The following is an 11,846-nucleotide window of genomic DNA, read 5'->3' on the forward strand; positions in this document are numbered from 1 at the left end:
ATGTATGAATTCCAATCTGGCTTCAGAACATCCCACTCCACTGACACATGCCTCCTCTATTTGAGCGACCACATCAAACACGAGGTGGATGCTGGCAAATACTGCGGCATGGTCATGCTGGACCTCCAAAAGGCTTTTGACACCGTGAACCACTCCATACTGGTTAACAAGCTAAAAGCAATTGGTTTTGATAGCACATCAGTGAGCTGGATGCAATCCTACCTGGAGGGGAGAGAACAGATGGTGGAGGTGAATGGAACACTGCCCCCCCCCCTCCCAGTGAGCTGTGACGTTCCACAAGGAAGCATACTAGGACCTTTACTGTTCCTAATATATGTAAACGACATGACATCAGCTTGTGACTGCAATGTGTTCCTGTTCGCAGATGACTCAGCACTGCTGGTCTCGGACAGGAACAAACTGCAGGTTGAAAAGGCCCTCAGCTCTGAACTTGGTAGAATCTGCACCTGGCTCGCTGATAACAAACTATCTTTACACCTGGGAAAAACTGAATCCATTCTATTTGGATCAAATAGTAATCTCAGCAAGGCAGATGGCTTCTTGGTTAGAGTGGGTGACAATATTATCACACGAAAAGATGAAATTACCTACCTAGGTTCCATCCTGGAGGCAAATCTTTCCGGTGATAAAATGGCCACCAACGTAATCAAAAAGGTCAACCAAAGAACAAGATTCCTATACAGGATCTCCTCACTGGTCAACAAAAACACCTTGAAGACCCTAAAAGGAGCCCTCGTACAAGGTATCTTCGACTATGCTTGCACCTCCTGGTACCACAGCACCTCTAAGGCCCTTAAAACAAGGCTCCAGACTTCCCAAAACAAACTGGTCAGGCTACTACTTGGCCTCACTCCCCGAACCCACCTCACCCCTGCCCACTTTGACAGGCTGTCAAAGTAGTACAGCACCTTGCAATGGGTCTGGTCCACAAGATTCGCTACACCACCAAGATACCCATGTACCTGTCTAAATACTTCCTTAATGTCAACAAAGTCCACTCCCACAACACCAGAGGGAGTTCAACAAACCATGTGCAACCCAGATTCGGTACAAACAAGGGATTAAATTCATTTCGCTCCTATGCCACCAAAATGTGGAACGCCCTACCAACAGTCATTAAGACATGCGAATCCCTTGACTCCTTCAAAACTGCTCTCAAAGGGCACCTACGGACGGCTGCAATTCGAAACTGGCCCCCGTAAAATCTGAATCCCCCCCACCCCTGTTTCCCCTCACTGCATATATTTCTTTTCCCTTTTTACCTCCTATGATGATTTCTTTTTGACTATATAGTTGTGTATATTCGTACGTCTCTAAATGTTTTGATGAATTGAAAATGGTGGGCCCTATTGTAAACAAGTGTAATGCTTTATGGTGTCGTCCACTCACTGTTAACAGTTTTTGTATTGAGTTGTACTTGAAATGTACTGTAATTCTGTAAACTGTTAATACATCAATCAATCAATCACTTGAGTATTTCCAATTTCCAATACTTTTACATCTACTCCACTACATCTCAGAGGCAAATATTGTACTTTTACAACACTATATTTATTTGAAAACTTGAGTTACTAGTTACTTGATTATTATTACAAAATATGCAGTAACCACTTCAGCCCTATATTTGAAAATAGACGATCTACAAGCTCACAATGCGTCGCAATTCGATGCATTGTGAGATGTGCTATTTTCAAAATATTTTGTATATATTTGAAACTTGAAATGGGACATTCTGCATAATGCGTTTGTACTTTAATTAAAGCATATTTTGAATTCTGCACTTAAGTTGTACTTGTATTTCTATATTGCAGTATTGATACTTTTACCAAGTAGCCTACCTTTTCCACCACTGCTCAGCCTCACAGCCAATCAGGCACTAAGGAGCACTGCACAATGCATTCCACACAAACCTGTTGCACCAGGTGCCACCCTTAAGCCTTCCCCCACTGCAGCTGACACACCCATAGGTATTATATGTCTATGGACACACCAACCACAACACAACACACACCACACCACAGTAATTTCACATCTGCATAACACCACTAGTATCCAAGGAAATATACAACAAGTAGTAGTGATACCAGGAAGTTAAGACGTGCTGGGACAAGGGATCACCATAGAGTTATTGTAAAAGAGGTGAGTCTACAGGCCTGACTGGGGGTTGGGGGTCGTTGTTATGAGTGATGGTCAGAGTGTCTTAGGAAAAGAGGGACAGATGTTGTGTGTTTGTTTGTTTGTTTGTTTGTTTGTTTGTTTGTTTGATTGATTGATTGATTGATTGGATACTTTATTAGACATAAATGTGAAAACAGCAACAGAGCATGCTACCGTCAAACACATTGGTCTAAAAATGGATAGCAACAAAACAAGTCCTTTTGTGGTGTTGTTTCCATTGCCGATCATGGCAAACAAAATAGCCTACCATTTGATTCTGAAGGTAGAGAAAAAATGTCATCTGATGTCTTCAAAAGATTGATCATTATTTCATTCTATTTTATCTTCACAGTTGATACAATGGATATTGGGCCACAATTTGAAGACAAAAAGTGCAAGCATGCTCTGCAACGGTAAGTTTTCAGACACAGAAACAAGTGAACATGACATATCCAGACCAATTGGCTAGACTATACAAGTGTTCCATGTGTGTTTTGAATAGATGTTAGCCTGATAAAGCAACGCATGTTACTTTTTTTGAGGGGTGCTAGTCCTCTAACACCATTCATTTTTTCATTTATATCAGTTATATTAAGCCTAGAATCAAGCCATCCAGGTTCCTGCATGGTGAATCATGGCCATAAAACCTTTGATTCTGTGAAAAAATAAATATTTAATTATATGATATACTATATTTAATAAATATCCTTTATGTAGCCACAAAGTGGCTGCTATGCCCTGGACTTACTGTTCTATAGACTGTAAATATATTCATATATACAGGACTTTAAAAGTATTATAGTTTATAGTGCACTGTAAACTCTTCTCTTTTACATGAACTTAGCCCTAAACCCGAAATGTGCACTTTGCAGTGCCAGTAGGGTACAAGATGCTGGACCTACATGTAGGTAAATAACTGGCAAATGGCATATAAGCAGTAACAGCTAATATGTTACTAAATAAAGGTTGCTTCTCTTAGTTGACGTGAGAGTTTGACACCAGCAGAGGGCAGTATTTGTATACATTTTGGAAATATGCACATGGATCACAGACACGTTTTCTATCATGAGGATCACTAGTGAAGTGTGAATCCTCACCAAGCAGACTACAGATCAATGAATTCAAGTAATAACGATAATGACAAATAAACCTTCTGGATCCCATAACGTGCAATGTAATTATATCCTAATGCATTGCTTTCCCAATAGCATCAAAATGTAAAAAAAAGAAAAAAGATGCTGCGCATTTGATTATGAGTAATTTTGTGTTAAAAGATGATATTTTGGGAAGGGTGCATGGTTTGATTCATTGATTGAATAGATCAGAGCAACAGAGTACAGTCACACATTGGTTTAAATGTGAAAAAAGAAAAGTCCTTGCGGCCTTGTTTCCATTCAGGTCCCATATATTCAGTTCATAAACATGACATGATGGTGCTAAGCTAGAGCATAGGTCATGGGATCGCTGAAATAGAGAGTAGGCCTTAGCGCGTGTCATCATCATCATACCCGGAAGTTATGCAGGAACGCCTACTGAGTGGCAAAAAACTACTTTCTGCACTAGAAGCTGTCCTTTTTTTTTTTTTTCATTTTTTTTTTTCAATCATAACACGGTTTATGCCGTGGGAACGTAAAGACATCTTCACAGCAGCAATGTCCAAAATAATCATTTTATATTTGAACCCTGGCCTGATAAGCACTTAGAACTGTAGGAGTTGAGGCATTCAATGTCAGTAACAGTTCTTGCCCATGGAGCTCATTATTTGGGAAATTTCTGATAAATGGCATTTTCCCACTTCCTACAGTATCTCCTTTGAAAATGATTTCCTAAAGAAATGTCATATTGTCATTGGATGTTACAGAGAGGAACTGCAGGAGTCTTTGTGCCAGTACACCTCCGACACCCTCAGTCACATTGCAACAGTGAGAGAATTCTGTCTGTCACTTTCAAGATGGAAGCGTGAGAGGACAGCAGAGAAGAACATGATGATGGACATCAAAGAAAGGGCAGATAGAATTAATCTGAGCATTGACCATGTCACCAAATCCAACGAGAGAGGCAAGGCGTTGGGAGAATACATGAAGAGCAAGATGACCCTGATGACCTCAGATAGAAGACGTGAGCAGCTGGAGAAGGAGCTTGATCTGGTTCTCAAGGACACTATAGAAGGCTTGGAGAAGCTGAACAGGTTTGCGGATGCTGTGGAAACCCTGGCGGTTACCTCTCTGCATGTGTTTGTGGAGAAGAACCAGGTTTTACAGTTGCCAGAGGGGACAAGCATTAAGAGTGTTCAGGCTGTCATCACTGCTGCAATCCAGATCTGCCCACTCCTCCTGCAGTTTAAGAGAGAAGCTGGTAGCTTCTTCTCTCCCAGCCTTCATAATGTGGAAGTGCATTCGGTGTATCTGGACCAATACATGTGTATTACACAGGCTATCTGTGACATGATGGACAGATGGTATGTTAAGCACTCATCACGATCAAACTGCATTCAGGTTTTCATTTTTTTCTTATTTTATGGCAAAAAATACAAATATTAATTTTGCACAATGCAGTTCAACATATTCCAAAACTGAGCAAAGCTTCTCGTTCATAGCTCTGTCAGAGAATTCCAGAAGATGAGGAATACAACAGTCTTGGTCCAACTACCTGCAGATTTGTCTGAAGCTGACATATTGGATATGCTCCATCGTATCACACAGCTCACTGATATCAGGTAGTACTCTCACTCGGATTAGAAATAATTCATAATAATCCATCACTGCTGTCATATGGTTAATCTAGTTTTATCTAGAAACGTGTGCTGTTAAAAAGGTCAGGTCAATGCAGTCCCATTGGTGGTGTTACTGTATGTAATCCACTGAAACATCAACTACTTAGACATGACACAAGTCTCTCGTGCGTGCAGAAATGTTTATTTTTTATAATTCCTACCAGTATGCATTGCGGCTAGAAGTAAAGGAAACTGTACAGGAAAACATCTTAACAAAATTCCCAAAACTCCAAAACTATGGAATGCACTTCCCATAGCAATTAGAACTGCAGACTGTAGTCCGCCCTAGTCTGAAAACCAGATTCCATTTTAGCCCATAGTACTTACTGTAGCACTTGCCCTTGCCTCGACAACCACAGGCGTATGCATAGGCTCAATTTAACTTAGCATTTTATGTAGACATAGCACTCTATAGTGTATACGCATACTGTAGTTTCATTATATAGATATTCAACTGTTATGTTCTTAGCTTATGATTCATGATGACTATTTTGATGTATTTGATGTATTACCTTGTTTTTGTTCTTGCTTACTGTAAATCGCTCTGGATTAAGAGTGTCTGCTAAATGCCTAAATTGTAAACAACCTGACAGGCTAGGAGTGCTAATTGGTCAAGTGCTGTATAACCAGAGTATGACAAATATATTAATAAGGTTTAACCCTAGAACACTAAACCCAATTTTTGTCGCACTGTTACGACCCGGCCTAGGGGTCACCAGGTGTAACACAAAAGTGGTCTCCCTCCTACCTAGTTCCCAAATATAACCAGCCAACACCAGTTGAAAAGCCAAAGTACAATGGTTTATTACATAAGTTACAGTGACATCAAAATACATGGGATAAATTACCTCAGGGTGGGCACCTGTACAGAACATTACTACACTAAAAGACAAACCTATGCTTACATACACAAAACAAACACAGGTATCTTACCTAACATCAACTAAAGAAACACATTAACAAGGAAACCAAAGGAAAGGACACCCACCCCTACATTACCGGGAGTAAACCATGTTGACAGTGAAACGTCCTAAAATACTGGTAATGGCTAGCTAAAAGCACTCAAACACCAGACTGGTGTTGTTGGGAGACTGGCATGGAGGAAGACATCTGAAGGTCTGATGGTAGGCAGCTTAATACTCCAGACCAGGAAGCCAGGAGCCAATCACCTGTGAGGTTCCACCACTCAGCCAGTCACACTCAGCAACCACTCATTCACCATTCACACAAGCTGGTAATCACTCAGTCACTAGGTGCTGCCACACAGTCAAAAGAGCTGCGCACGTTCTCGGCTGCGAGCAGCTTAAAGCTTGAGTTTTTAGACAGCTGGTGGATGGAAATTAAGCTCCACCTCCGCTGAATTCTTGCGCGACGGCCAGATTCCCGGAAACGCTCTCCTCCGCTCAAGTCTTCGGCGGAGGTGGAGCTTCTTTTCCATCCACCAGCTGTCTAAAAACTCGGAATTTAAGCTGCGCGCAGCTTAAGAAGTGCGCAGCTTAAGAAAGTTTTGCGCTCAGGTGTGGAGACGGTGACTCACTCAGTCACACCCACACCAAGAGGGAAGAAACCTACACATATGACCCATGGTCATATAACACCTCCCCCCTTAAGATCAAACATTTCTCCTAAAAAATATACATCAATAAATATAAAATGTTTGATTTCACATTATCACAGAACAAACAAAATGTAGACATTTCCCCACAATGGACTTAGTGTGAATATGCTCTTCACAAAAACATCAAAAATTAAACCAATTCAATTTAGTACGTCAAGACATATTTAAAATACCCCTTCCCATGTGTGAATTATTCTAATCAGGCAAACTGAACACCATGTTAAGAGCATATACTCACATACCACCAATGAGGGAAAAAAAAAACATTTCCATTTCCCTCTGGCCTGTATACCTGCACCCTTTCCTCCACACCTCAGCAACTAGTACTTGGAAGCAAATTAAGAGGAGGGAAAAAGAACCCAGGAAGTACATGGCCCAAGACAAAGAAAATGTTAACCCTCTCACACATGAATTAAGATTTGACGAGAATTCACAAACCAATTCATTTTTTTTATTACAAACACACAAAACATAATGTGATATTCTCTTCCTTCCTCCTATCGTCTCTATCGAGACCTCACTCAAAGTAACCCCTTCCTCCTATCGTCTCTATCGAGACCTCACTCAAAGTAACCCCTTCCTCCTATCGTCTCTATCGAGACCTCACTCAAAGTAACCCCTTCCTCCTATCGTCTCTATCGAGACCTCACTCAAGGTAACCCCTTCCTCCTATCGTCTCTAACGAGACCTCTTCCTATCTCCACTGAGATTCCCTCTCTCCTAGTGTCTCCACTGAGACCTCTTTCCCTGCTCCTATTCCTCACCCGAATAGCTAAAGCATTTAATCACAAAATGTCTCTATTCATCACCCGAATAGCTAAAACATTTCATCACAAAACAGTTTAAAACACCCTATATCGAAATCACATTTTGTTGTGTGGTAAATGCCTTGCCAACTAACAACGAAAACCCAAACTACATTCAACTTTTGGTACATAACATCAGGTTATAAAATAACCTGTCACACTTTCAGAGCTAGTTTGAATTACACACCAACGGACCAAGAACGAGGTATAAAACACCACTTTGTTTAACTAACCTCTACGGTTGTATGCACAACCACTACATGTACCTGAGTCCAACATAGGACAACTTGAAAAAAAAAAAAAAAAAAAACGCTACGAGGTTTGACTGCTGCTGTGGGTGCCAGCCTCCGGAGTTTGCACACACCACAACACGGCCAAATAACATTTCCCTGCATTTCTTATCCACCCTCGTCCGTATAAGGTTATGGATTACAGAAATACGAACGATCGCAGCACCACTGCATCATATCAAAATTAGTGCGCTACCAGCACAACTGAACGGAGGGCAAAAGCAGCTATATGACTCGACTTTCTGCACCATTATTTAGTATCACAAGCTCCTCACGGGTTAAGCCAATCTTCCCGTGGCAGCAACACATTCAACATAAACGTTGAAAAGCAGAATCCACTCTCACCCTCTCTGCAGCAAACGGGACCAAGGCAATCTCTGGGTGGTGGCCTTAGAGCAGGAGCACCGCGCTCCGGACCGGCATTTCTCTCCCATGGCTGGGTCATCTCATCAGGCCGGGGAGCAGGCGTCGCAGACGGCGCCCTATCGGGACTCACCCCCCAAAGGGTTATCCCTAGTTCCCCAGAACCCCCCCAGCCTTTTTCGGCAGGTCAGCACTCCTGGCAGCACCCAGGGAAGAATCTTCAGCCTCCGCTTCATCCTCCCCCCCTATCCAACCAGTTGCACTGACCGTCCGTCTCTCAGATGCCCCACTCAGAAAGCCACATCGAACTAACAGCTCCGACACCAACCTTGTCTATATCGCCTCCCAGCAGCCCCCCCACAGAGATTCTAAGAAATTTGGCAATCTAACAGCTTTTAGTTTGTCCAAATCACCTATACTAAACTAACCAAACTTAAGGTGCAAAAAAATACGAGCAACATACCTACCACTGCAACTCCAGCCGATCACAGACAGGACCGAAAAAAAAGAAAAACATCATGTTACTTTCTTTTGAACGAATGCAGCTTAACCAAACATCACCAAAAAAAAAGTCACCATATTGCAGTATGGGCTCTGTTTTAGCAACAACCAAACAAGAGAGACCAAACTTAACACAGTACAAGCTAAACTATTTAAAAAAAAAAAAAAAAAAACTTTTGGTAAAGAAAAAAAGAAATCCCAATATTAACGGGTTCCCTTTTAACGACCAAAAGAACGGACGAGCCCCCAATTATGTTACGACCCGGCCTAGGGGTCACCAGGTGTAACACAAAAGTGGTCTCCCTCCTACCTAGTTCCCAAATATAACCAGCCAACACCAGTTGAAAAGCCAAAGTACAATGGTTTATTACATAAGTTACAGTGACATCAAAATACATGGGATAAATTACCTCAGGGTGGGCACCTGTACAGAACATTACTACACTAAAAGACAAACCTATGCTTACATACACAAAACAAACACAGGTATCTTACCTAACATCAACTAAAGAAACACATTAACAAGGAAACCAAAGGAAAGGACACCCACCCCTACATTACCGGGAGTAAACCATGTTGACAGTGAAACGTCCTAAAATACTGGTAATGGCTAGCTAAAAGCACTCAAACACCAGACTGGTGTTGTTGGGAGACTGGCATGGAGGAAGACATCTGAAGGTCTGATGGTAGGCAGCTTAATACTCCAGACCAGGAAGCCAGGAGCCAATCACCTGTGAGGTTCCACCACTCAGCCAGTCACACTCAGCAACCACTCATTCACCATTCACACAAGCTGGTAATCACTCAGTCACTCACTCAGTCACACCCACACCAAGAGGGAAGAAACCTACACATATGACCCATGGTCATATAACACGCACCATCACTAAACCCGGGTTTATTTCACCCGATAAAATAAATTCCATAAAGATATTTCTCATGCCGATTATATATCGTGCATTAAAAATAATGGAGCTGGAAACTTCTCCTTTGGTCCACCCATTCCTGGGTGAAAGTCACCCGAACACCTGCCTGTAGAAAAAAGCAGGGATGTGAAATTGTGAGCAGGGAAATAGACCTACCTTCTATGATGTCACATGAGCATACTGTCCCACCTCAGACATCAGCAACATTATGAAAATCACATAAACATAATTGTCCGGGTGAAGATCACCCGGGTTTAGTGTTCTAGGGTTAAAATAACTATACCTTTGTTCCAGACACAGTTTTTCCAGACACAGTGGGAGGCTATGGCAGAGATTAAACAGCAATCAATGTAGACGGTAGACTAGAAAAAGCTGGACATTTCCAGCAATGGGATCAAAAATGCACATCATGTTCAATCTCTTTATTTTCTTGTTATTCTTTGTTCTCCATTCTTTGTCAGGATGGACCAGCACTTTAGAGTTGCGTTCTTGTTCCAGGATGATTCCTCCTCTGGCTTCATCAAGGAGTTCAGCGAGCGCCAAACAGGAATGTTGCAGTTTCTCACTGAACTGGAGGAAAGTGCTGTGAAGCTAGATAGGATGAAGAAGGGTGCTCAGATCTCCAGTGTAGCAGGTAGCTCAGTGGGGGTAGTTGGAGGCGTGCTCTCCATTGTTGGTCTGGCCCTGATCCCTGTAACAGCCGGAGTGTCCCTAGCTCTAACCCTGACTGGGGTAGGGCTAGCTGTTACCAGTGGAGTCAACAGTGCAGTCACCACAGGCACAGAGATCGCTGTAAATAAGACACAACAGAAGAGAGCCAATGAGGCATTTCGCAATTTCATGGAAGATGTGAAGAGCATCCAGGAATATCTAGAAGAGGTGTCCAATAAAGCAAACACCACACTGGCAGAGGACAAAGTGAACGTGGTCCTGGGTGTAGGGAATATCATTGGAAACGCTGCTTCTGTTGGAAAAGGCATTGATTCTATAATTGATAGTGCCTCTGGTCTGAAAGTGTTGCTCCAGGAAGGCAAAGCAGCTCGCAATGTGCCCAGGGTAGCCTCCGACATTCCAGAAATAGGCCAGGCAGCAGCCAAAGGGACATTAGCCCTTTCCAAATCAGCTCGGGCTGGTTTCATCGCTGTAAATGCCCTTTTCATTGGTTTTGACATCATGTTCATCTGCAAAGACAGCATGAGTCTGGCTAAAGGCAGCCAGAGCGAAGTCTCACAGTTCATCCGAGCCAGAGCTTCACTGTGGCGTTCAGAGCTGGACTCATGGAAGAAGATACATGACTCTCTGTGTGAAAGCAGGTTGACAACAGCAAAGAAGAACATTAACCTTGGTCTGCCATTTTATTCATAAACATTGATTCTTGATTCTTTTGGATGAGGAAGGTTGTCGGCTGAAACGTCAGTGTGTGATCTGCTGCTGTCCTAAAAGGACCAAGTGAGTGCTGGTGATCTTTTCTGCCAGAACAGTGCACAGTGAACTATTCAACTGACGAGTGCTCGCATTGTCTTTATCAAATGAATCTTTTGGACAGACAGGCTTATACGGTAGTGTTGGGCAGTAACAAGTTATTAGTTACATATTACTGTAACGAGTAAAGTAAGTTATTACTCTGCCAAAACAGTAATATTATTACTATTTACTTTGTAAAAAATAGCACATATTACATATTACTTTTTTGTTTTTGTTTTGTTGTTTGAAAACATTTCATTTAAAAGGTAGAGAGAGATTTCTGCTTTATTATTTTATAGCCTTTTTGGCTGATTGGTGACTCTTCTTAAAGGAGAATTCCATGCTAGAAGGCTTTCTTACCTTTATTTGTAGTTGTTACGTCCCCACCAAAGAGGTCCAGGTGTTATTTTGTGCAAAAGTGCATTATTGGCCATTTCCCCTACCATAAGCCCTCAATGAGGGTTGGGTTTTTGTGCTAATTCGCATCGAAATAAATAGTAAAGTGTATTTTTGTTTTTCCTGCAATTATTCAGTTTGGCTGATTGGAGACTTCTTATTCCAATGAATTGGATTCAGTTGTAAAATGAGCTGGCTAAACAGATTGTGTTATTTTGCGGGTGGAAGGGGCCCGGGTGAAAAGTAATATAAAGTAATATGTAATATTACTCTTGATTCCAAGCAATAAGTAATGTAATATTACTTTTTCTAAGGAGTAATAAGTAAAGTAAACATATTACTCTCCTAAGTAATATTGCCCAACACTGTGTAACGGTACTAGCTGCGTGGTAGTAGCTAATTAAACAGTAGCAACAATGTACAGCTTTTGCTGTTTCTAAAATACTATTTAAACTCCTAATGAAGAATTATTTGAAGATACCTGTAGACTGTAGTCAAGATTACTTGGTTTTAAACATTCCCACTGTTCAT

The 11,846-nt window shown here is 41.7% G+C and overlaps 1 protein-coding gene across 1 annotated transcript; it reads left to right on the top strand.

The window, feature by feature from the left end:
- The first annotated feature begins 2,044 nt into the window (after positions 1–2,044).
- Positions 2,045–10,883, top strand: apol (apolipoprotein L). Its single transcript, XM_079521156.1, has 5 exons — positions 2,045–2,160; positions 2,531–2,591; positions 4,040–4,636; positions 4,775–4,894; positions 9,917–10,883. The coding sequence occupies exons 2-5, from the start codon at positions 2,539–2,541 to the stop codon at positions 10,818–10,820; spliced, it is 1,674 nt and encodes a 557-aa protein (XP_079377282.1). The 5' UTR covers positions 2,045–2,160; positions 2,531–2,538; the 3' UTR covers positions 10,821–10,883.
- The last annotated feature ends 963 nt before the right edge of the window (positions 10,884–11,846 follow it).

The sequence above is a fragment of the Electrona antarctica genome (genome assembly GCF_951216825.1).
Source record: "Electrona antarctica genome assembly, chromosome: 14".
Lineage (NCBI taxonomy): Eukaryota > Metazoa > Chordata > Actinopteri > Myctophiformes > Myctophidae > Electrona > Electrona antarctica.